At 42.3% G+C, this 26,904-nt stretch overlaps 2 protein-coding genes across 2 annotated transcripts; both read right to left on the bottom strand.

The window, feature by feature from the left end:
- Nucleotides 1-4,372: 4,372 nt before the first annotated feature.
- Nucleotides 4,373-7,567, bottom strand: LOC143788837 (speedy protein 1-A-like). The gene is made up of 5 exons (XM_077278748.1): nucleotides 7,480-7,567; nucleotides 5,791-5,864; nucleotides 5,118-5,212; nucleotides 4,662-4,720; nucleotides 4,373-4,492 (listed from the first exon to the last, which is right to left on the bottom strand). The coding sequence occupies exons 2-5, from the start codon at nucleotides 5,841-5,843 to the stop codon at nucleotides 4,373-4,375; spliced, it is 327 nt and encodes a 108-aa protein (XP_077134863.1). The 5' UTR covers nucleotides 5,844-5,864; nucleotides 7,480-7,567.
- A 9,115-nt stretch (nucleotides 7,568-16,682) lies between these two features.
- LOC143788836 (speedy protein 1-A-like) lies at nucleotides 16,683-19,863 on the bottom strand. The gene is made up of 5 exons (XM_077278747.1): nucleotides 19,736-19,863; nucleotides 18,068-18,141; nucleotides 17,395-17,489; nucleotides 16,939-16,997; nucleotides 16,683-16,769 (listed from the first exon to the last, which is right to left on the bottom strand). Exons 2-5 carry the CDS (start codon nucleotides 18,118-18,120, stop codon nucleotides 16,683-16,685), a joined length of 294 nt encoding a protein of 97 aa, XP_077134862.1. The 5' UTR covers nucleotides 18,121-18,141; nucleotides 19,736-19,863.
- Nucleotides 19,864-26,904: the final 7,041 nt, after the last annotated feature.

The following is a 26,904-nucleotide window of genomic DNA, read 5'->3' as shown; positions in this document are numbered from 1 at the left end:
ACATATGAAATAAATAAAAAAAATATAAAAGTTTAAATCACTCCCTTTTGCCCCATTCAAAATAAAATAATAAAAAAATATCAAATATACACATATTTGGCATTGCCGAGTTCAGAATTGCCCAATCTATCTATAAAAAAAACATTAACCTGATCGCTAAACAGCGTAATGAGAAAAAAATTAAAATCGCTAGAATTACGTTTTTGTGGTTAACGCGACATTGCATTAAAGAAGTTGTCCACTACTATAACTTTTTTTTGTTATAAATCTTGCTATTATGTGCCACTGAAAACATCTACTGTGTTTATTTTAGCAATATTACCTTTTATCATGCTGTAGCAGCACATCTTTAGTGCTGGATCCAGCTCTCATTGGGTGAATCGACATCTTCCTTTCTCCTGACTTACTGTGCTCTAATACTACAAGTTCCATGATGCATTGCACTCGCCTGTAACTCTGCACCTGGCACACCCACTCCAAAACACCCCCCCTCCCTCCTCTCCCCCCTCTATCTTCAAAAAGATTTGTGATGTCATTTCTGTCCAACCTCCTCTTTTACATTTGTCCAACCCACACTCCATTACACACGGATAGATGGATAGATAGATGGATACTTCGATAAATAGATAGGTAGATGAATACATACAGATATCTATATATCTATATATATTTCCATAGATATGTCCACCATATCAATGTTTCTAAACCCCTTCACCCCTGGAGCTTTTTTCGTTTATCGCTCCCCTTCTTTCCAGAGACATAATGTTTCCGTCAATATGGCAATGTGGGGGCTTATTTTTTGCGGGACAAGTTCTACTTTTGAACGACACCATTGGTTTTACCATGTCGTGTAACAGAAAATGTGAAAAAAATTCAAAGTGCAATGAAATTGCAAAAAAAGTGCAATCCCACACTTGTTTTTTGCTTGGCTTTTTTGCGAGGTTCACTAAATGCTAAGGCTGTGTGCGCACGTTGCGGATTTGATTGCAGATCCGCAGCGTTTTTGCTGCACTGAATTGCATCAAATCCGCAGTGTAATGCACAACCAATGTAAGTCTATGAGAGCCGCAGACTTGTTGTGCACATGCTGCAGATAAAGCCGCACCGAAACGCAGCTTTTTTTTCTCGCAGCATGTCACTTCTTTTGTGCGGAACTGCAGCGTTTCTGCACCCTTAGACTTTCATTGAGTCGGGCACATCTGCAAGCAAAACCGCAGATGTAAAAAAGATCTGCAGTTTTGCTGTGGATGTGGGTCCGAGAAACGCTGCAGTTCGGGAGTATGTATGTAGCATGTATGTAGTATTTTTTTTACATTCAACGCATTAGCTGGATGATGGGATTACTACTGTCCCATCATTTGCTAATGTGTCAATCACTGTCATTGTAGCAGGCATTGTCCGATGGGACTTGCAGTCTCATCGGACGATGCCTGCACAGACACAAAGACCGGCAGGCCCACACAGACCCCCCCCCCAGCAGCCCGCACAGACCCCCCGGCAGGCCGCACAGAGCTCCGGCAGGACGCACAGACCCCCGAGAGGCCGCACAGACTCCCCGCAGGCCGCACAGACCCCCGAGAGGCCACACAGACCCCCGGCAGGCCGCACAGACCCCCCGGCAGCCCGCACAGGCCCCCGGCAGGCTGCACAGACCCCCCCATGGCCCCACACAGATCCCGCCCACACAGAGACACACAGTCTCTGCCCACGCACCGCCCACACTCAATTATAGTGCATTATTGCACTATGGGAACTTCCGATTCCAGTATCCGATATCGCAAAAATATCGGAACTCAGTATCGGAATTCCACTACAGCGAATATCGTCCGATACCCGATATTAGCAACATCGGAATGCTCAAAACTACTTGTGACTATCCATCATCCTCTTGATTACATTCCAGACATTTTCAATGGGTTTCAGGTCTGGAGATTGGGCTGCCCATGATGGTGGTTTTGATGTGGTGGCCTCTTAATTTTTGCCAGAGCTGTATGGTTGCATACGGATGTGCGAGGATCCAGAGAGGCTGATCAGGTGACGGGTACTTCCGGCGCGGCTCTCTGGCTGCACATGCTGGCACACTGGAGATCAATCATCCCATACACTTAAAAGCAGCCATGACATGCCAAATGTTATACCCCTATGAGAAAGCATACTCGAAACCTGCGTCGGGGTGGACCCTGGGGATCACTAGTCTGCACTTGCACCTTTACTATGGGTAAGCTATGTCCTCAGAGGAATATGCATTGATGCAATATGCACTTTAGATATATCCATATGAGCTACCATTACACATTACCTTTATTAGGATAAGTATGCGTAGAGAAGCTATGGATGTACTTGAGTTATACTGATAATTTTTTGTCTGCTGTGGTTATTTTCCCCTCTTTTGAGGTGATGTATGTTTATCTGCTGGATTTTTAATATCCTTTATACACTTTCAATTATTCCTGTGTATAACAGTAGTCCCGTACTACGACAGCCCAAGCACTGTAAGTGCTCACTAGGTGGCATGTGTTGTTTCCTTCTTGATGTACACCCTGTATATATTTTCTTTATTATTGATTTTAATTAAATAATAAAATATATTTTATATTTATGAAGTCAGCACTCCATATTTTCTTCAGTTTAATTTATTATACCCTCGGGCCCTGTGAAAAAGCAGAAGTGTTTTTGCTCACCGGGTCCCTCACTACAGTGAGGGCAGTAATGCTCTGATGGCGGTCCTGTCCACACATAAAAGTATCAAATAAACACTCAGACACATCATGGAAAGTTTAAATAGTGTGAAGTTTATTATATGCTTTATATGTGCTGGTTACCTTCCATCACTCACAAAGAGCGTATAGCAACACTCAGGACAGGAAAACCCCCAGTGGTGGAAACCTGTAGGGAAACCATGGCTGCTGTACTGCCCTTCCTCCGGGCATACTAAGGGAGGTTACCACTATAAAGTACAAGTGTGAAAACATAACATAGTAACATAGTTATTAAGGTTGAAGGAAGACTTTAAGTCCATCTAGTTCAACCCATAGCCTAACCTAACATGCCCTAACATGTTGATCCAGAGGAAGGCAAAAAAACCCCATGTGGCAAAGAGTAAGCTCCACATTGGGGAAAAAAATTCCTTCCTGACTCCACATACGGCAATCAGACTAGTTCCCTGGATCAACACCCTATCAAGGAATCTAATATATATAACCTGTAACATTATACTTTACAAGAAAGGCATCCAGTCCCCTCTTAAATTTAAGAAATGAATCACTCATTACAACATCATAGTGTGTCTATGTGTACAGTATATGAAGTGTCTGTATGTTGTCTGTGTACAGTGAGATGTGAATTTTCAGTGTGTGACTGTTAAGCATACTTCTCTACTTTCTCCAGTTTTTCATCCCTCATGTCTTCTAGCTGTTCTTCTTGTAGGACCGGCAGCTATATTCCCCTTCCAGCCATGTTCTTCTTCTTGTAGGTCCAGCAGCTTTGTTCCTCTTCCAGCCATGTTCTTCTTCTTGTAGGTCCAGCAGCTCTGTTTCCATTAGATATTCACATCTTCCTCCTTCTTGCCTGGAACGATGTTACAGAGAGAGCAGGAAAGGGCTTTACTCTTCCTGAACCAACGGATTGCCCAGCTGTGATGGATATTCCTCTCTCTCTTCCATGCCCAGTGGTCAGGGTCTTGTGCCATGATCTAGAATTGAAAAATTGATTACAATCAGAGTTTAAAGGGAATATGTCGCCATTAATCATAATCCAATTTGCATATATTTTAGACCTGATGATACTGGTGTGATTACTGAAAATCTATGGCAGAATGACTTTATAATCACTTATTAAAGTTTTCTTGATTTTGATATTAAAACAAGCATTTCATGAGTCCAGCTATGGCTGCACTCATAAAAGGCTCTGCCTAATATCAGTATTACACGACCATTTTGACGTGGCTTTGCAAAGTAAGTACAAGCTCTCCATCAGGTCTAAGGGATTCATTTAAGCATACTGTTTATATTGTGACATATATTTACAGATCAGTTTATATGATTATTGTTTATATTGCTAACCAGATCACAGGTGGCCCGATCCACCCAAGCCCGAAATTCCATCCTGGTGAGCAGAACATTGCGGAATTGTAGTAGTCGGTCCTTCTTCATGCTCCACGTCCATCCAAGGGCCCAGCGGTAGATCTCCCGTTGACACGGCTCGTCTTCTTCAAACTGGTTGGCTAAAAACCTGGAGGGAGAGAAATGAAACCAAACAAATTATAATACACGTCAGAAGAAAATACAGACTAACAGCAACAACAAATGCAATTATCATGTATTTAGCCAAGTGGTAGAAAAGATATCTTGGTTTTACAATAAAACAAAGTTACTTATAGACATGAATGTGTAATAATAAAAGAGACCCACAGAGCTGGAAAAAAGAAGGTTTTATATTCTGAAGATCGCAGTCCTGCTCTCCTGAAGTAAGCGGCGACCATGGCGAGGAGATACTAGAGGGAAGAGTAGAGTTAGAAGGTATATATAATACAGAACATATATATCAGTATATTCCTATGTATGGTAATATCTGGCCACTGTTACATAAGAAGAAGCCCTTTATTTCCCTATGATGGATCTTCTCAGATCTGGATGATTTCTTATCCTTCACTACAATAATACCTTGTCCGAAATCTTAAGACAGCTGTCCCTGGCTAGAAAACATCTGATGTATTCTTCTTCTACAAAAATGAAAAAAATAGATTTATTTCACTATGAACTTTGTATTGAAAACATTTTTATTGCTATTAATCTTAAATTAATGGGGTTGTAGAGTTCTTCATTAATGATGGATTATCCTCAGGACAGCTCATCAATATCAGATTGATGGAGATTTGGCACCCAACACCCACTGATCAGATACTGAAGAATTGTCCTAAAGATATGTCATCACTATTGAGGTGAAACCAAAGCCACGACACTGCTCACCACGTATCATACTAGGTATAAGTATAAGAGGCTGAGGGAGATCACTTCTCTACATGTTTCTCTACCATAATACACATGAAATAGATTAATACATGTCATATAATCTAATACTTTGTATCTGGAAACCTTGGAAGGTACAATGAGTCTTACCAAGGAGTGTGGTGAAAGCTGCCCGCTCTTCTGGCTGGGGGATGTCATCTTCTGTCTTCCTCCTCTTGGCCTCTTCCTGGGTGGCAGATCGTGAACTGTAATAGAAGAGGTAGTATTAGGCCTCATGCACATGGTCGTACTATGGCCACACATAATTCACTTACATCCTGATGGGTGTTCTCCTCACGGGGATCTGACATGAGTTTTGAGCTGTAAATGGCATAAATATGTGTAGTGGTGATGTGTAATGGTCACTATGGATTTGCCGGTGTAAGGCCATGTGCACATGTTCAGGTTTTTTCGCGTTTTTTCGTGCTAAAAACGCTATAAAAACTCATTAAAAACGCATGCATTTTGCATTCTATCATTTAGAATGCATTCTGCATGTTTTGTGCACATGGATGCATCGCGGTAAAAAATGAGCATGTTCATTAATTTTGTGGATTTTCTGCTTTTTTCCCGCAATTCAATGCATCAGGAAAAAAACGCACAAAAAACGCATCAAAAACGCATCAAAAACGTGTCAAAAACGCGTCGAAAAACACGCATGCGGATTTCTGGCAGAAATTTCCGTTTTTTTGTCAGGAAAATTTCTGCAAGAAATCCTGACATGTGCACATACCCTAAGTGTATAGATTGTGATGACTGCAGTGATGTAACCTCAGCTACTTACCACTCCTCTTCATACTGGGCGATCAGTTCTCTCTTCCGCTTCCTCATGGCCATTTTTACTCTTCTTCTTGGAAACTAACATACAGAAAAATGAAAGCTTGAATATGCAGAGCATGGCTCTTTCTATAGGATCTCTAGTAGAGTAATGCTATCAACCTAATGTGTAACCCAAAACGTAACTACCACGGCCCGCATTACATGTTTTGCAGTATTGCAGCTTTATTGACTTGATTGGTATTTAATAGTAATACCCAACATGACCCACTGACAGAAGTGGCACTGTAGCTAGTAAACAAAACAAACCCTATTTTCTACTTAAAGCACCACTCCAGTGATTTGTTTTGTTTGTTCTGTTGAAGTGGTGCTTTAAATGTAAGCTGCCTGATCACATTCTTTTACCGACGGCGCTTCAGTCCCATGGCGCCATCTTGTGCCCATAACTTCTGACTGGCTGCAAGTCAGAAGTTAGATTACAAGAGCTCAATGCAAGTTTATGAGAACCAGAACTAGGCTCTCATAGGGATGTATTGAAAAGTGACCTCTGCGCCGCTCCATGAAACACTGGAGCTAATGGCAGGTCACCTTTCGCCAGAGACTGATAGGAGCAACACTGGAAAAGGATTAAGGGGGTGGCAGACGCATATGAGACAGGGGCCAGGAGAATTACATATAAAGAACTCCCACTCCCACGGTGCATTAAAGATAACCACTGGAGTGGTGCTTAAATATATATACATATATATGTATATATGTGTATGTATATTTTTATATCTATCTATATCTATCTATCTATCTATCTATCTATCTATCTATATATATATATATATATATATATATATATTTATAGCTCTGGCAAAAATTAAGAGACCACCACATCAAAACCCTGTCATGGGCAGCCCAATCTCCAGACCTGAACCGCATGGACAACCTCTGAAATGTAATCAAAAGGAAGATGGATAGTCACAAGCCATCAAACAAAGAAGAACTGCTTACATTTTTGCACCAGAAGCAGTGTGAAAGACTGGTGTACAGCATGCCAAGACACATGAAAGCTGTGATTATCAATCATGGTTATTCCACAAAATATTAATTTCTGAACTCTTCCTGAGTTAAAACATTAGTATTGTTGTTTCTAAATGATTATGAACTTGTTTTCTTTGCATTATTTGAGGTCTGCAAGCAATGCATTTTAAAAAAAAAAATTTGGACCATTTCTCCTTTTCAGAAAAAAAAATAAAAATTATTTCTTGGAATTTCGGAGAGATGTCAGAAGTTTGTAGACTAAAACAACAATTTACATTTTACTCAAAAATATACCTATACAGAGAAAAATCAGATAAACTGAAAATTTTGCAGTGGTCTCTTAGATTTTGCCATAACTGTATGTAATCGGTCATCTATGTATTATTTAACTATTATATAGGCTAATAATGGCACTTCTAAGTATTGGATCTGGGAATTGCTAGAAGAAATATGTGGCCCCGTGTGTTTCAGATTAATATTTACACCTCATTATCCACATTTTAAATATTTATTCAGATCACCATATTTTATCCCATTTATGCATAATCACCCCATTATCTATATTTGGGTTTTTATGGTGAAATCTTTTGCTTTCAGTATAGATCCCAACTGTCAGTATCCGGGATGACATAAATCAGCAGTTTATTCCTGACACAATGGTTCTCACCTCTGTAGGGCGGTCGGTGGCGGCTGTCTTCCAATCAGCAGGTAACAATCCAGGTATAAATCCCAAAAAACTGTCACTTCTAGTAATCAGTAAGGAGCCGGTCTTTTCTCTATTAGAGCAATCGCAGACTGGCACCAACTGACGTTTTGTTTCTTTCTTTGAGTTCAAATCCTGCGATGCTATTGGTTGATGGTTGAGGCACATGATGCATGCGGCGCTAAATTTAAAGGGAAAGCGCATTCTATTAATGCTATAAGGAGATGCAGTGTATTACTTTTATAGCTATCTTTGTAGTTTTCCTATTTATTCCAATTAGTGTTATGTGGGGAAGTTGTCATGTTGTTCCATTTATTAACTGATGTTTGGAAAATGGCAGCAGTGAAAGCCCTATGTAATAATGATGATACTAAAGTCATGTGATGAGAGAAGTCTGATGTGTAACATGTTCACGAGATCGTCCAATGTGTATGGAGAGAGTAAGAGAATAATTGTCATCTGCTTTCTTCCTCCCTGTAAAGTCATTATTTAACCCCCTTAATGACAAGGTCAAGTTTCATTTTTGCGCCTTTGTTTCTTCCAATTTTTCCAAACTCACAACTTTTTTATTTTTCTGTCCACATAGCCATATGAGGGCTTGTTTTTTGGGGGACAAGTTGTACTTTTGAATGACGTCATTCATTTCACCACATAGTGTACAGGAAAACATACAAAAATTCCAAGCGAGGAGAAATTGTAAAAACAAAAAAGTATTTATGACATTGCCTTTAGTTTGTATTATACTGTATGGAGTATAGGGTGCATTATACCATACAGAGTACCATGGGGTGGATTATACTGTATGGTCTATGGGATGCATTATGCTGTATGAACTGTAGGGTGCATATACTGTGTGGATGACTGTGGTGAATTATACTATCCAAAAGACAATAGGCTGCATTATTCTGTATAGATTATTGGGTGCATTTTGATGCATGGACTATCTGGTGCATTATGCTGTATGGATTATGGGGAGCATTGTACTGTATGGATGACTATGAGGTGCGCTATACTATGCAGAGGACAATGGGGTGCATTATACTGTATGGACTATTGGGTGCATTATGCTGTATAGACTATAGGTTGCATTATACTTTATGGACTATGGGGTACATTATACTACACAGAAGACTATGGGTGCATTATACTGTATAGAGGACTATGGGGTGCATTATGCTGTATGGACCATGTATTGCATTATGTTGTGTGGATTATGTAGTGTATTATACTGTATAGAGGACTATGGGGTGCATTATGCTGTATGGAGTATGGCGTGCATTATACTACACAGAGGACTATGGGGTGCATTATACTGTATGGAGTATGGGGTGCATTATACTATACAGAAAACTATGGTTGCATTATACTGTATAGAGGACTGTAGGGGGAATTATGCTGTATGGACCATGTATTGCATTATGTTGTATGGTTTATGGAGTGCATTATACTGTATAAAGGACTATGGGGTGCATTATACTGTATGGAGTATGGGGTGTATTATACTACACAGAGGACTATGGGGTGCATTATAGTGCAGGGAGTGTGGGTGCATTATACTATGCAAAGGACTATGGGTTGCATTATAGTGTATAGAGCATGCGGTGCATTATACTTTTGCAGAGACCTGTGCAATGCATTATATTGTATGGATGGTTGTGTGAAGGTCACAGTTGAGGGACCATACAATGTAGGTGTCCTCATACTTTTCTGGGGACTTGTGGAGTGGGATATAGTAGGGTCTTCATACTGTGCGTGTGGAGGGTACTGTGGAGTAATTCACTTTGGTGGTAACTTACAGTGTCTGTGGGGCACTTTTGTTGACATCATACTTTGAGTGCAATGATAGGGCTCCAGTAGGAGGAATATTAGAGGACACACGGTAACAAACAGGGGCAGAAATAGCTACATACACTGCAGCAGTGGCTCAACAATGGGGTATCAGCAGGATAAGGAATTTGGGCAGGTCGGGGTAAGATGTGGATGGTGCCTGAAATGAGAGAAATCATATGTAGGGTTGGGCAAAACGGATCGGACAATTTCAAAAATCGCTGACTTTCGGCAAAGTCGGGTTTCGTGAAACCCAACCCGATCCCAGTGTGGGATCGGCCATGCTGTCGGCGATCTTGGCACCAAAGTTGTGTTTCTTATGACGCTTTCAGCGCCATTTCTCAGCCAATGAAGGAGGACACAGAGTGTGGGCAGCGTGATGACATAGGTCTCGGTCCCCACCATCTTAGAGAAGGGCATGACAGTGATTGGCTTGCTGTCTGCGGCGTCACAGGGGCTATAAAGGGGCGTGCACACCGACCGCCATCTTACTTCTGCCGATCTGAGTATAGGGAGAGGTTGCTGCAGCTTCGTCAGAAGCAGGGATATACTTAGGGAGGGAAGATTAACCCCCAAACCGCTTGTGCTGTAGCGATTTCCACTGTCCAACACCACCTTTTCTTTGTAGGGACAGTGGAAGCTAGATTTTTGTGCATCAGCTCTGTAGCTTATAAGGCTCCCTGATAGCTGCATTGCTGTTTGTACGCCGCTGTGCAAACCAACTGCTTTTTTAAAAGCAAAAATCCTGTTGTTCCTTTCTGCACAGTTCTATTGTTTATTTGTCCACACTTTTGTGTGCAGCAGTCCTTTTTATTGCTGGCTGCCATACTTTTCCTGAGATCATTGTATCATTGTAGGGAGATTGTTATTGTAGTACAGTCCCTTTTTTTTATATATATATTCCACCCCCTTTCTGCCACGTACACTGTGTAGTGTAATACACTGGGCCTGATTTTTGCAGTAGTTTCCCACCCATAAAAAGGGAGATTTAAATTGCCCCTAAGTGAATCTGCGTCAGTTCTGTTTGTCGTATATCTGCCAGCCACTTTCTGCCACGTACACTGGGTAGTGTAATACAGTGGGCCTGATTTTTGCAGTAGTCTCCCACACATAAAAAGGGAGATTTAAATTCTCAACAAGTTTACATACACCTTCTACCTTGTTTTACAGTACCATATAATGGTTGTTAGTTTGGTTACATTTTCCCAAGAATGAGGTAGTCTGGTGGAAGAGGCCGTGGGCGGTCATTGCCAGCTGTCGCTGTTAATGATGGTGGTGGTGGCTGTGGAGCATCTGGTGGTAGTGGGAAAAGAAAAATAGCACCTAAGGCTCGAGTTGTTGAGCCAGCGTCATCGTCTGGCTACACAAGGCCTCGAAGGCTCCCTTTTCTGGGAGTAGGAAAACCGCTTTTAAGGCCGGAGCAGCAGGGAAAAGTTTTGGCTTTCCTTGCTGACTGAGCTTCTAGCTCTTTCGCCTCCTCTTCCGAAAGTTCCAAATTTAAAAGCAGCGAGTCGTCAGTGGATGCTCACGGTCAGGAACAAGTCGCTTCCTTGGGTCTTTCACCCAAAGCAAAAGTGAAGGATGTGGCAGGCGACACTACAGTTTACTCCATGGAGCTCTTTACACATACCGTGCTAGGGTTAGAAAGGGAAATAGTTCACAGCCCTTTACAAGATGAATCGGACATGGAGTGCACAGATGCACAGCCACAGCTAGATTATTATGCTGCTCCATTGACTCAGATCACAACATTGCCCTCACAGTGTACTGAGCCAGAACCTGACCCTGATGAGACTATGGTGCCCCGTCCCGAATGCTATAGCACCTTACAGGTGACACAGAGGAAGGTGCACAGGACATTGAAGAGGAGGTGATAGATGACCCAGTTGTTGACCCAGATTGGCAGCCATTGGGGGAACAGGGTGCCTCTGGCAGTAGCTCAGAAGCGGAGGAGAATGAGCCGCAGCAGGCATCAACATCGCAACAGCTTTCATCTGGCAGGTCCGTATCAGGCCAAAAACGTGTGTCAAAAACAAAAACAGTTTTAGGACAGCGTGGCCATCCAGTGAAAGTAGCACAGCGTGCAATGCCTGAAAAGGTATTCAATAGTAGGAAGAGTGCAGTGTGGCAATTTTTTAACCAAGATCCGAATGATCAGTGCAAAGTTATCTGTAAGAAATGCTCAAAGACCTTTAGCAGAGGGCAGAATGTAAAAAATTTAAATACAACGTGCATGCGTAGACATTTAACCAGCATGCACTTGCAAGCCTGGACTAACTACCAAACGTCCCATACCATTGGTGCACCTGCTCAGAATGAAGGTAGTCAGCAAAGCTACATTGCTTCCCTCACTGTAAGTCCACCGGTTAGGACACCACCAGCAGCAAATGTGGAGGTATCGTCGTAGAAATTTTAACCCCTTTCTGACCTCGGACGGAATAGTACGTCCGAGGTCAGATCCCCTGCTTTGATGTGGGCTCTGGCGGTGAGCCCGCATCAAAGCCGGGACATGTCAGCTGTTTTGAACAGCTGACATGTGCCCGCAATAGCGGCGGGTGGAATAGCGATTCACACACCACTATTAACTAGTTAAATGCCGCTGTCAAACGCTGACAGCAGCATTTATCTAGTGCTTCCGTCCATCGGGCCAGCAATGCACGCATCGCTGACCCTCGAAACGTGATCGGGGGTCAACGATGCATCAGCATGACAACCAGAGGTCTCCTTGAGACCTCTATGGTTGTTGATGCCGGATTGCTGTGAGCGACACCCTGTGGTCGGTGCTCATAGCAATGCTGTAATTCTCCTACATAGAGGCGATCTGAGCATCACCTTTATGTAGCAGAGGCAATCGAGTTGTGCCAGCTTCTAACCTTCTATGGAGGCTATTGAAGCATGGCAAAAGTAATAAAAAATGTTTTAAAACATATGAAAAAAATAAAAAATATATAAAAGTTTAAATCACTCCCTTTTGCCCCATTCAAAATAAAATAATAAAAAAATATCAAATATACACATATTTGGCATTGCCGAGTTCAGAATTGCCCAATCTATCTATAAAAAAAAGATTAACCTGATCGCTAAACAGCGTAATGAGAAAAAAATTAAAATCGCTAGAATTACGTTTTTGTGGTTAATGCGACATTGCATTAAAGAAGTTGTCCACTACTATAACTTTTTTTTTTATAAATCTTGCTATTATGTGCCACTGAAAACATCTACTGTGTTTATTTTAGCAATATTACCTTTTATCATGCTGTAGCAGCACATCTTTAGTGCTGGATCCAGCTCTCATTGGGTGAATCGACATCTTCCTTTCTCCTGACTTACTGTGCTCTAATGCTACAAGTTCCATGATGCATTGCACTCGCCTGTAACTCTGCACCTGGCACACCCACTCCAAAACACCCCCCCCCCTTCCTCCTCTCCCCCCTCTATCTTCAAAAAGATTTGTGATGTCATTTCTGTCCAACCTCCTCTTTTACATTTGTCCAACCCACACTCCATTACACACGGATAGATGGATAGATAGATGGATAGATAGATGGATACTTCGATAAATAGATAGGTAGATGAATACATACAGATATCTATATATCTATATATATTTCCATAGATATGTCCACCATATCAATGTTTCTAAACCCCTTCACCCCTGGAGCTTTTTTCGTTTATCGCTCCCCTTCTTTCCAGAGACATAATGTTTCCGTCAATATGGCAATGTGGGGGCTTATTTTTTGCAGGACAAGTTCTACTTTTGAACGACACCATTGGTTTTACCATGTCGTGTAACAGAGAATGTGAAAAAAATTCAAAGTGCAATGAAATTGCAAAAAAAGTGCAATCCCACACTTGTTTTTTGCTTGGCTTTTTTGCGAGGTTCACTAAATGCTAAGGCTGTGTGCGCACGTTGCGGATTTGATTGCAGATCCGCAGCGTTTTTGCTGCACTGAATTGCATCAAATCCGCAGTGTAGTGCACAACCAATGTAAGTCTATGAGAGCCGCAGACTTGTTGTGCACATGCTGCAGATAAAGCCGCACCGAAACGCAGCTTTTTTTTCTCGCAGCATGTCACTTCTTTTGTGCGGAACTGCAGCGTTTCTGCACCCTTAGACTTTCATTGAGTCGGGCACATCTGCAAGCAAAACCGCAGGTGTAAAAAAGGTCTGCAGTTTTGCTGTGGATGTGGGTCCGAGAAACGCTGCAGTTCGGGAGTATGTATGTAGCATGTATGTAGTATTTTTTTTACATTCAGCGCATTAGCTGGATGATGGGATTACTACTGTCCCATCATTTGCTAATGTGTCAATCACTGTCATTGTAGCAGGCATTGTCCGATGGGACTTGCCGTCTCATCGGACGATGCCTGCACAGACACAAAGACCGGAAGGCCCACACAGACCCCCCCCAGCAGCCCGCACAGACCCCCCGGCAGGCCGCACAGAGCTCCGGCAGGACGCACAGACCCCCGAGAGGCCGCACAGACCCCCCGCAGGCCGCACAGACCCCCGAGAGGCCACACAGACCCCCGGCAGGCCGCACAGACCCCCCGGCAGCCCGCACAGGCCCCCGGCAGGCTGCACAGACCCCCCATGGCCCCACACAGACCCCGCCCACACAGAGACACACAGTCTCTGCCCACGCACCGCCCACACTCAATTATAGTGCATTATTGCACTATGGGAACTTCCGATTCCAGTATCCGATATCGCAAAAATATCGGAACTCAGTATCGGAATTCCAATACAGCGAATATCGTCCGATACCCGATATTAGCAACATCGGAATGCTCAAAACTACTTGTGACTATCCATCATCCTCTTGATTACATTCCAGACATTTTCAATGGGTTTCAGGTCTGGAGATTGGGCTGCCCATGATGGTGGTTTTGATGTGGTGGCCTCTTAATTTTTGCCAGAGCTGTATGGTTGCATACGGATGTGCGAGGATCCAGAGAGGCTGATCAGGTGACGGGTACCCCCGGCGCGGCTCTCTGGCCGCACATGCTGGCACACTGGAGATCAATCATCCCATACACTTAAAAGCAGGCATGACATGCCAAATGTTATACCCCTATGAGAAAACGTACTCGAAACCTGCGTCGGGGCGGACCCTGGGGATCACTAGTCTGCACTTACACCTTTAATACGGGTAAGCTATGTCCTCAGAGGAATATGCATTGATGCAATATGCACTTTAGATATATCCATATGAGCTACCATTACACATTACCTTTATTAGGATAAGTATACGTAGAGAAGCTATGGATGTACTTGAGTTATACTGATAATTTTTTGTCTGCTGTGGTTATTTTCCCCTCTTTTGAGGTGATGTATGTTTATCTGCTGGATTTTTAATATCCTTTATACACTTTCAATTATTCCTGTGTATAACAGTAGTCCCGTACTACGACAGCCCAAGCACTGTAAGTGCTCACTAGGTGGCATGTGTTGTTTCCTTCTTGATGTACACCCTGTATATATTTTCTTTATTATTGATTTTAATTAAATAATAAAATATATTTTATATTTATGAAGTCAGCACTCCATATTTTCTTCAGTTTAATTTATTATACCCTCGGGCCCTGTGAAAAAGCAGAAGTGCTTTTGCTCACCGGGTCCCTCACTACAGTGAGGGCAGTAATGCTCTGATGGCGGTCCTGTCCACACATAAAAGTATCAAATAAACACTCAGACACATCATGGAAAGTTTAAATAGTGTGAAGTTTATTATATGCTTTATATGTGCTGGTTACCTTCCATCACTCACAAAGAGCATACAGCAACACTCAGGACAGGAAAACCCCCAGTGGTGGAAACCTGTAGGGAAACCATGGCTGCTGTACTGCCCTTCCTCCGGGCATACTAAGGGAGGTTACCACTATAAAGTACAAGTGTGAAAACATAACATAGTAACATAGTTATTAAGGTTGAAGGAAGACTTTAAGTCCATCTAGTTCAACCCATAGCCTAACCTAACATGCCCTAACATGTTGATCCAGAGGAAGGCAAAAAAACCCCATGTGGCAAAGAGTAAGCTCCACATTGGGGAAAAAAATTCCTTCCTGACTCCACATACGGCAATCAGACTAGTTCCCTGGATCAACGCCCTATCAAGGAATCTAATATATATAACCTGTAACATTATACTTTACAAGAAAGGCATCCAGTCCCCTCTTAAATTTAAGAAATTAATCACTCATTACAACATCATAGTGTGTCTATGTGTACAGTATATGAAGTGTCTGTATGTTGTCTGTGTACAGTGAGATGTGAATTTTCAGTGTGTGACTGTTAAGCATACTTCTCTACTTTCTCCAGTTTTTCATCCCTCATGTCTTCTAGCTGTTCTTCTTGTAGGACCGGCAGCTATATTCCCCTTCCAGCCATGTTCTTCTTCTTGTAGGTCCAGCAGCTTTGTTCCTCTTCCAGCCATGTTCTTCTTCTTGTAGGTCCAGCAGCTCTGTTTCCATTAGATATTCACATCTTCCTCCTTCTTGCCTGGAACGATGTTACAGAGAGAGCAGGAAAGGGCTTTACTCTTCCTGAACCAACGGATTGCCCAGCTGTGATGGATATTCCTCTCTCTCTTCCATGCCCAGTGGTCAGGGTCTTGTGCCATGATCTAGAATTGAAAAATTGATTACAATCAGAGTTTAAAGGGAATATGTCGCCATTAATCATAATCCAATTTGCATATATTTTAGACCTGATGATACTGGTGTGATTACTGAAAATCTATGGCAGAATGACTTTATAATCACTTATTAAAGTTTTCTTGATTTTGATATTAAAACAAGCATTTCATGAGTCCAGCTATGGCTGCACTCATAAAAGGCTCTGCCTAATATCAGTATTACACGACCATTTTGACGTGGCTTTGCAAAGTAAGTACAAGCTCTCCATCAGGTCTAAGGGATTCATTTAAGCATACTGTTTATATTGTGACATATATTTACAGATCAGTTTATATGATTATTGTTTATATTGCTAACCAGATCACAGGTGGCCCGATCCACCCAAGCCCGAAATTCCATCCTGGTGAGCAGAACATTGCGGAATTGTAGTAGTCGGTCCTTCTTCATGCTCCACGTCCATCCAAGGGCCCAGCGGTAGATCTCCCGTTGACACGGCTCGTCTTCTTCAAACTGGTTGGCTAAAAACCTGGAGGGAGAGAAATGAAACCAAACAAATTATAATACACGTCAGAAGAAAATACAGACTAACAGCAACAACAAATGCAATTATCATGTATTTAGCCAAGTGGTAGAAAAGATATCTTGGTTTTACAATAAAACAAAGTTACTTATAGACATGAATGTGTAATAATAAAAGAGACTCACAGAGCTGGAAAAAAGAAGGTTTTATATTCTGAAGATCGCAGTCCTGCTCTCCTGAAGTAAGCGGCGACCATGGCGAGGAGATACTAGAGGGAAGAGTAGAGTTAGAAGGTATATATAATACAGAACATATATATCAGTATATTCCTATGTATGGTAATATCTGGCCACTGTTACATAAGAAGAAGCCCTTTATTTCCCTATGATGGATCTTCTCAGATCTGGATGATTTCTTATCCTTCACTACAATAATACCTTGTCCGAAATCTTAAGACAGCTGTCCCTGGCTAGAAAACATCTGATGTATTCTTCTTCTACAAAAATGAGAAAAATAGATTTATTTCACTATGAACTTTGTATTGAAAACATTTTTATTGCTATTAATCTTAAATTAGTGGGGTTGTAGAGTTCTTCATTAATGATGGATTATCCTCAGGACAGCTCATCAATATCAGATTGATGGAGATTTGGCACCCAACACCCACTGATCAGATACTGAAGAATTGTCCTAAAGATATGGCATCACTATTGAGGTGAAACCAAAGCCACGACACTGCTCACCACGTATCATACTAGGTATAAGTATAAGAGGCTGAGGGAGATCACTTCTCTACATGTTTCTCTACCATAATACACATGAAATAGATTAATACATGTCATATAATCTAATACTTTGTATCTGGAAACCTTGGAAGGTACAATGAGTCTTACCAAGGAGTGTGGTGAAAGCTGCCCGCTCTTCTGGCTGGGGGATGTCATCTTCTGTCTTCCTCCTCTTGGCCTCTTCCTGGGTGGCAGATCGTGAACTGTAATAGAAGAGGTAGTGTTAGGCATCATGCACATGGTCGTACTATGGCCACACATAATTCACTTACATCCTGATGGGTGTTCTCCTCACGGGGATCTGACATGAGTTTTGAGCTGTAAATGGCATAAATATGTGTAGTGGTGATGTGTAATGGTCACTATGGATTTGCCGGTGTAAGGCCATGTGCACATGTTCAGGTTTTTTCGCGTTTTTTCGTGCTAAAAACGCTATAAAAACTCATTAAAAATGCATGCATTATGCATTCTATCATTTAGAATGCATTCTGCATGTTTTGTGCACATGGATGCATCGCGGTAAAAAATGAGCATGTTCATTAATTTTGTGGATTTTCTGCTTTTTTCCCGCAATTCAATGCATCAGGGAAAAAACGCACAAAAATTGCATCAAAAACGCATCAAAAACGTGTCAAAAACGCGTCGAAAAACACGCATGCGGATTTCTGGCAGAAATTTCCGTTTTTTTGTCAGGAAAATTTCTGCAAGAAATCCTGACATGTGCACATACCCTAAGTGTATAGATTGTGATGAGTGCAGTGATGTAACCTCATCTACTTACCACTCCTCTTCATACTGGGCGATCAGTTCTCTCTTCCGCTTCCTCATGGCCATTTTTACTCTTCTTCTTGGAAACTAACATACAGAAAAATGAAAACTTGAATATGCAGAGCATGGCTCTTTCTATAGGATCTCTAGTAGAGTAATGCTATCAACTTAATGTGTAACCCAAAACGTAACTACCACGGCCCGCATTACATGTTTTGCAGTATTGCAGCTTTATTGACTTGATTGGTATTTAATAGTAATACCCAACATGACCCACTGACAGAAGTGGCGCTGTAGCTAGTAAACAAAACAGACCCTATTTTCTACTTAAAGCACCACTCCAGTGATTTGTTTTGTTTGTTCTGTTGAAGTGGTGCTTTAAATGTAAGCCGCCTGATCACATTCTTTTACCGACGGCGCTTCAGTTCCATGGCGCCATCTTGTGCCCATAACTTCTGACTGGCTGCAAGTCAGAAGTTAGATTACAAGAGCTCAATGCAAGTTTATGAGAACCAGAACTAGGCTCTCATAGGGATGTATTGAAAAGTGACCTCTGCGCCGCTCCATGAAACACTGGAGCTAATGGCAGGTCACCTTTCGCCAGAGACTGATAGGAGCAACACTCGAAAAGGATTAAGGGGGTGGCAGACGAATATGAGACAGGAGCCAGGAGAATTACATATAAAGAACTCCCACTCCCACGGTGCACTAAAGATAACCACTGGAGTGGTGCTTAAATATATATATATATGTATATATGTGTATGTATATTTTTATATGTATATATATATATATATATATATATATATATATATATATATATATATATATTTATAGCTCTGGCAAAAATTAAGAGACCACCACATCAAAACCCTGTCATGGGCAGCCCAATCTCCAGACCTGAACCGCATGGACAACCTCTGAAATGTAATCAAAAGGAAGATGGATAGTCACAAGCCATCAAACAAAGAAGAACTGCTTACATTTTTGCCCCAGGAGCAGTGTGAAAGACTGGTGTACAGCATGCCAAGACACATGAAAGCTGTGATTATCAATCATGGTTATTCCACAAAATATTAATTTCTGAGCTCTTCCTGAGTTAAAACATTAGTATTGTTGTTTCTAAATGATTATGAACTTGTTTTCTTTGCATTATTTGAGGTCTGCAAGCAATGCATTTTTTAAAAAAAAATTTGGACCATTTCTCCTTTTCAGAAAAAAGTAATAAAATTATTTCTTGGAATTTCGGAGACACGTCAGAAGTTTGTAGAGTAAAACAACAATTTACATTTTACTCAAAAATATACCTATACAGAGAAAAATCAGATAAACTGAAAATTTTGCAGTGGTCTCTTAGATTTTGCCATAACTGTATATAATCGGTCATCTATGTATTATTTAACTATTATATAGGCTAATAATGGCACTTCTAAGTATTGGATCTGGGAATTGCTAGAAGAAATATGTGGCCCCATGTGTTTCAGATTAATATTTACACCTCATTATCCACATTTTAAATATTTATTCAAAATCACCATATTTTATCCCATTTATGCATAATCACCCCATTATCTATATTTGGGTTTTTATGGTGAAATCTTTTGCTTTCAGTATAGATCCCAACTGTCAGTATCCGGGATGACATAAATCAGCAGTTTATTCATGACACAATGGTTCTCACCTCTGTAGGGCGGTCGGTGGCGGCTGTCTTCCAATCAGCAGGTAACGATCCGGGTATAAATCCAAAAAACTGTCACTTCTAGTAATCAGTAAGGAGCCTGTCTTTTCTCTATTAGAGCAATCGCAGACTGGCACCAACTGACGTTTTGTTTCTTTCTTTGAGTTCAAATCCTGCGATGCTATTGGTTGATGGTTGAGGCACATGATGCATGCGGCGCTAAATTTAAAGGGAAAGCGCATTCTATTAATGCTATAAGGAGACGCAGTGTATTATTTTTATATCTATCTTTGTAGTTTTCCTATTTATTCCAATTAGTGTTATTTGGGGAAGTTGTCATGTTGTTCCATTTCTTAACTGATGTTTGGAAAATGGCAGCAGTGAAAGCCCTATGTAATAATGATGATACTAAAGTCATGTGATGAGAGAAGTGTGATGTGTAACATGTTCACGAGATCGTCCAATGTGTATGGAGAGAGTAAGAGAATAATTGTCATCTGCTTTCTTCCTCCCTGTTAAGTCATTATTTAACCCCCTTAATGACAAGGTCAAGTTTCATTTTTGCGCCTTTGTTTCTTCCAATTTTTCCAAACTCACAACTTTTTTATTTTTCTGTCCACATAGCCATATGAGGGCTTGTTTTTTGGGGGACAAGTTGTACTTTTGAATGACGTCATTCATTTCACCACATAGTGTACAGGAAAACATACAGAAATTCCAAGCGAGGAGAAATTGTAAAAACAAAAAAGTATTTATGACATTGCCTTTAGTTTGTATTATACTGTATGGAGTATGGGGTGCATTATACCATACAGAGGACCATGGGGTGGATTATACTGTATGGTCTATGGGATGCATTATGCTGTATGAACTGTAGGGTGCATATACTGTGTGGATGACTGTGGTGAATTATACTATCCAAAAGACAATAGGCTGCATTATTCTGTATAGATTATTGGGTGCATTTTGTTGCATGGACTATCTGGTGCATTATGCTGTATGGATTATGGGGAGCATTGTACTGTATGGATGACTATGAGGTGCGCTATACTATGCAGAGGACAATGGGGTGCATTATACTGTATGGACTATTGGGTGCATTATGCTGTATAGACTATAGGTTGCATTATAATTTATGGACTATGGGGTACATTATACTACACAGAAGACTATGGGTGCATTATACTGTATAGAGGACTATGGGGTGCATTATGCTGTATGGACCATGTATTGCATTATGTTGTGTGGATTATGTAGTGTATTATACTGTATAGAGGACTATGGGGTGCATTATGCTGTATGGAGTATGGCGTGCATTATACTACACAGAGGACTATGGGGTGCATTATACTGTATGGAGTATGGGGTGCATTATACTATACAGAAGACTATGGTTGCATTATACTGTATAGAGGACTGTAGGGTGAATTATGCTGTATGGACCATGTATTGCATTATGTTGTATGGTTTATGGAGTGCATTATACTGTATAAAGGACTATGGGGTGCATTATACTGTATGGAGTATGGGGTGTATTATACTACACAGAGGACTATGGGGTGCATTATAGTGCAGGGAGTGTGGGTGCATTATACTATGCAAAGGACTATGGGTTGCATTATAGTGTATAGAGCATGCGGTGCATTATACTTTTGCAGAGAGCTGTGCAATGCATTATATTGTATGGATGGTTGTGTGAAGGTCACAGTTGAGGGACCATACAATGTAGGTGTCCTCATACTTTTCTGGGGACTTGTGGAGTGGGATATAGTAGGGTCTTCATACTGTGCGTGTGGAGGGTACTGTGGAGTAATTCACTTTGGTGGTAATTTACAGTGTCTGTGGGGCACTTTTGTTGACATCATACTTTGAGTGCAATGATAGGGCTCCAGTAGGAGGAATATTAGAGGACACACGGTAACAAACAGGGGCAGAAATAGCTACATACACTGCAGCAGTGGCTCAACAATGGGGTATCAGCAGGATAAGGAATTTGTGCAGGTCGGGGTAAGATGTGGATGGTGCCTGAAATGAGAGAAATCATATGTATAGTTGGGCAAAACGGATCTGACAATTTCAAAAATCGCTGACTTTCGGCAAAGTCGGGTTTCGTGAAACCCGACCCGATCCCAGTGTGGGATCGGCCATGCTGTCGGCGATCTTGGCACCAAAGTTATGTTTCTTATGATGCTTTCAGCGCCATTTCTCAGCCAATGAAGGAGGACGCAGAGTGTGGGCAGCGTGATGACATAGGTCTCGGTCCCCACCATCTTAGAGAAGGGTATGACAGTGATTGGCTTGCTGTCTGCGGCGTCACAGGGGCTATAAAGGGGCGTGCACACCGACCGCCATCTTACTTCTGCCGATCTGAGTATAGGGAGAGGTCGCTGCAGCTTCGTCAGAAGCAGGGATATACTTAGGGAGGGAAGATTAACCCCCAAACCGCTTGTGCTGTAGCGATTTCCACTGTCCAACACCACCTTTTCTTTGTAGGGACAGTGGAAGCTAGATTTTTGTGCATCAGCTCTGTAGCTTATAAGGCTCCCTGATAGCTGCATTGCTGTTTGTACGCCGCTGTGCAAACCAACTGCTTTTTTAAAAGCAAAAATCCTGTTGTTCCTTTCTGCACAGTTCTATTGTTTATTTGTCCACACTTTTGTGTGCAGCAGTCCTTTTTATTGCTGGCTGCCATACTTTTCCTGAGATCATTGTATCATTGTAGGGAGATTGTTATTGTAGTACAGTCCCTTTTTTTTATATATATATTCCACCCCCTTTCTGCCACGTACACTGTGTAGTGTAATACACTGGGCCTGATTTTTGCAGTAGTTTCCCACCCATAAAAAGGGAGATTTAAATTGCCCCTAAGTGAATCTGCGTCAGTTCTGTTTGTCGTATATCTGCCAGCCACTTTCTGCCACGTACACTGGGTAGTGTAATACAGTGGGCCTGATTTTTCCAGTAGTCTCCCACACATAAAAAGGGAGATTAAAATTCTCAACAAGTTTACATACACCTTCTACCTTGTTTTACAGTACCATATAATGGTTGTTAGTTTGGTTACATTTTCCCAAGAATGAGGTAGTCTGGTGGAAGAGGCCGTGGGCGGTCATTGCCAGCTGTAGCTGTTAATGATGGTGGTGGTGGCTGTGGAGCATCTGGTGGTAGTGGGAAAAGAAAAATAGCACCTAAGGCTCGAGTTGTTGAGCCAGCGTCATCGTCTGGCTACACAAGGCCTCGAAGGCTCCCTTTTCTGGGAGTAGGAAAACCGCTTTTAAGGCCGGAGCAGCAGGGAAAAGTTTTGGCTTTCCTTGCTGACTGAGCTTCTAGCTCTTTCGCCTCCTCTTCCGAAAGTTCCAAATTTAAAAGCAGCGAGTCGTCAGTGGATGCTCACGGTCAGGAACAAGTCGCTTCCTTGGGTCTTTCACCCAAAGCAAAAGTGAAGGATGTGGCAGGCGACACTACAGTTTACTCCATGGAGCTCTTTACACATACCGTGCTAGGGTTAGAAAGGGAAATAGTTCACAGCCCTTTACAAGATGAATCGGACATGGAGTGCACAGATGCACAGCCACAGCTAGATTATTATGCTGCTCCATTGACTCAGATCACAACATTGCCCTCACAGTGTACTGAGCCAGAACCTGACCCTGATGAGACTATGGTGCCCCGTCCCGAATGCTATAGCACCTTACAGGTGACACAGAGGAAGGTGCACAGGACATTGAAGAGGAGGTGATAGATGACCCAGTTGTTGACCCAGATTGGCAGCCATTGGGGGAACAGGGTGCCTCTGGCAGTAGCTCAGAAGCGGAGGAGAATGAGCCGCAGCAGGCATCAACATCGCAACAGCTTTCATCTGGCAGGTCCGTATCAGGCCAAAAACGTGTGTCAAAAACAAAAACAGTTTTAGGACAGCGTGGCCATCCAGTGAAAGTAGCACAGCGTGCAATGCCTGAAAAGGTATTCAATAGTAGGAAGAGTGCAGTGTGGCAATTTTTTAACCAAGATCCGAATGATCAGTGCAAAGTTATCTGTAAGAAATGCTCAAAGACCTTTAGCAGAGGGCAGAATGTAAAAAATTTGAATACAACGTGCATGCGTAGACATTTAACCAGCATGCACTTGCAAGCCTGGACTAACTACCAAACGTCCCATACCATTGGTGCACCTGCTCAGAATGAAGGTAGTCAGCAACGCTACATTGCTTCCCTCACTGTAAGCCCACCGGTTAGGACACCACCAGCAGCAAATGTGGAGGTATCGTCGCAAAAATTTTAACCCCTTTCTGACCTCGGACGGAATAGTACGTCCGAGGTCAGATCCCCTGCTTTGATGTGGGCTCTGGCGGTGAGCCCGCATCAAAGCCGGGACATGTCAGCTGTTTTGAACAGCTGACATGTGCCCGCAATAGCGGCGGGTGGAATAGCGATTCACACACCACTATTAACTAGTTAAATGCCGCTGTCAAACGCTGACAGCAGCATTTATCTAGTGCTTCCGTCCATCGGGCCAGCAATGCACGCATCGCTGACCCTCGAAACGTGATCGGGGGTCAACGATGCATCAGCATGACAACCAGAGGTCTCCTTGAGACCTCTATGGTTGTTGATGCCGGATTGCTGTGAGCGACACCCTGTGGTCGGTGCTCATAGCAATGCTGTAATTCTCCTACATAGAAGCGATCTGAGCATCACCTTTATGTAGCAGAGGCAATCGAGTTGTGCCAGCTTCTAACCTTCTATGGAGGCTATTGAAGCATGGCAAAAGTAATAAAAAATGTTTTAAAACATATGAAAAAAATAAAAAAAATATAAAAGTTTAAATCACTCCCTTTTGCCCCATTCAAAATAAAATAATAAAAAAATATCAAATATACACATATTTGGCATTGCCGAGTTCAGAATTGCCCAATCTATCTATAAAAAAAGATTAACCTGATCGCTAAACAGCGTAATGAGAAAAAAATTAAAATCGCTAGAATTACGTTTTTGTGGTTAACGCGACATTGCATTAAAGAAGTTGTCCACTACTATAACTTTTTTTTTATAAATCTTACTATTATGTGCCACTGAAAACATCTACTGTGTTTATTTTAGCAATATTACCTTTTATCATGCTGTAGCAGCACATCTTTAGTGCTGGATCCAGCTCTCATTGGGTGAATCGACATCTTCCTTTCTCCTGACTTACTGTGCTCTAATACTACAAGTTCCATGATGCATTGCACTCGCCTGTAACTCTTTCACCTGGCACACCCACTCCAAAACACCCCCCCCCTTCCTCCTCTCCCTCCTCTATCTTCAAAAAGATTTGTGATGTCATTTCTGTCCAACCTCCTCTTTTACATTGGTCCAACCCACACTCCATTACACACGGATAGATGGATAGATAGATGGATACTTCGATAAATAGATAGGTAGATGAATACATACAGATATCTATATATCTATATATATTTCCATAGATATGTCCACCATATCAATGTTTCTAAACCCCTTCACCCCTGGAGCTTTTTTCGTTTATCGCTCCCCTTCTTTCCAGAGACATAATGTTTCCGTCAATATGGCCATGTGGGGGCTTATTTTTTGCGGGACAAGTTCTACTTTTGAACGACACCATTGGTTTTACCATGTCGTGTAACAGAAAATGTGAAAAAAATTCAAAGTGCAATGAAATTGCAAAAAAAGTGCAATCCCACACTTGTTTTTTGCTTGGCTTTTTTGCGAGGTTCACTAAATGCTAAGGCTGTGTGCGCACGTTGCGGATTTGATTGCAGATCCGCAGCGTTTTTGCTGCACTGAATTGCATCAAATCCGCAGTGTAGTGCACAACCAATGTAAGTCTATGAGAGCCGCAGACTTGTTGTGCACATGCTGCAGATAAAGCCGCACCGAAACGCAGCTTTTTTTTCTCGCAGCATGTCACTTCTTTTGTGCGGAACTGCAGCGTTTCTGCACCCTTAGACTTTCATTGAGTCGGGCACATCTGCAAGCAAAACCACAGATGTAAAAAAGATCTGCAGTTTTGCTGTGGATGTGGGTCCGAGAAACGCTGCAGTTTGGGAGTATGTATGTAGCATGTATGTAGTATTTTTTTTACATTCAACGCATTAGCTGGATGATGGGATTACTACTGTCCCATCATTTGCTAATGTGTCAATCACTGTCATTGTAGCAGGCATTGTCCGATGGGACTTGCAGTCTCATCGGACGATGCCTGCACAGACACAAAGATCGACAGGCCCACACAGACCCCCCCCCAGCAGCCCGCACAGACCCCCCGGCAGGCCGCACAGAGCTCCGGCAGGACGCACAGACCCCCGAGAGGCCGCACAGACTCCCCGCAGGCCGCACAGACCCCCGAGAGGCCACACAGACCCCCGGCAGGCCGCACAGACCCCCCGGCAGCCCGCACAGGCCCCCGGCAGGCTGCACAGACCCCCCCATGGCCCCACACAGATCCCGCCCACACAGAGACACACAGTCTCTGCCCACGCACCGCCCACACTCAATTATAGTGCATTATTGCACTATGGGAACTTCCGATTCCAGTATCCGATATCGCAAAAATATCGGAACTCAGTATCGGAATTCCAATACAGCGAATATCGTCCGATACCCGATATTAGCAACATCGGAATGCTCAAAACTACTTGTGACTATCCATCATCCTCTTGATTACATTCCAGACATTTTCAATGGGGTTCAGGTTAGGAGATTGGGCTGCCCATGATGGTGGTTTTGATGTGGTGGCCTCTTAATTTTTGCCAGAGCTGTATGGTTGCATACGGATGTGCAAGGATCCAGAGAGGCTGATCAGGTGACGGGTACTTCCGGCGCGGCTCTCTGGCTGCACATGCTGGCACACTGGAGATCAATCATCCCATACACTTAAAAGCAGGCATGACATGCCAAATGTTCTACCCCTGTGAGAAAGCGTACTCGAAACCTGCGTCGGGGCGGACCCTGGGGATCACTAGTCTGCACTTGCACCTTTACTATGGGTAAGCTATGTCCTCAGAGGAATATGCATTGATGCAATATGCACTTTAGATATATCCATATGAGCTACCATTACACATTACCTTTATTAGGATAAGTATACGTAGAGAAGCTATGGATGTACTTGAGTTATACTGATAATTTTTTGTCTGCTGTGGTTATTTTCCC

The sequence above is a fragment of the Ranitomeya variabilis genome, chromosome 8 (assembly GCF_051348905.1).
Source record: "Ranitomeya variabilis isolate aRanVar5 chromosome 8, aRanVar5.hap1, whole genome shotgun sequence".
NCBI lineage: Eukaryota > Metazoa > Chordata > Amphibia > Anura > Dendrobatidae > Ranitomeya > Ranitomeya variabilis.
The sequence above is the reverse complement of the archived record's forward strand: the minus strand, read 5'-3'. Positions and strand labels throughout refer to the sequence as shown.

What these genes read in the sequence shown, in the direction of transcription:
- LOC143788837 (XM_077278748.1), bottom strand. Translation starts at nt 5,843, where the DNA reads ATGGCCATGAGGAAGCGGAAGAGAGAACTGATCGCCCAGTATGAAGAG. An exon ending in AGCTTTCACCACACTCCTTG is followed by an intron (nt 4,721 to 5,117) that starts GTAAGACTCATT and finishes TCATTTTTGTAG; the next exon opens with AAGAAGAATACATCAGATGT. An exon ending in GTCTTAAGATTTCGGACAAG is followed by an intron (nt 4,493 to 4,661) that starts GTATTATTGTAG and finishes TCTTCCCTCTAG; the next exon opens with TATCTCCTCGCCATGGTCGC.
- LOC143788836 (XM_077278747.1), bottom strand. Translation starts at nt 18,120, where the DNA reads ATGGCCATGAGGAAGCGGAAGAGAGAACTGATCGCCCAGTATGAAGAG. An exon ending in AGCTTTCACCACACTCCTTG is followed by an intron (nt 16,998 to 17,394) that starts GTAAGACTCATT and finishes TCATTTTTGTAG; the next exon opens with AAGAAGAATACATCAGATGT. An exon ending in GTCTTAAGATTTCGGACAAG is followed by an intron (nt 16,770 to 16,938) that starts GTATTATTGTAG and finishes TCTTCCCTCTAG; the next exon opens with TATCTCCTCGCCATGGTCGC.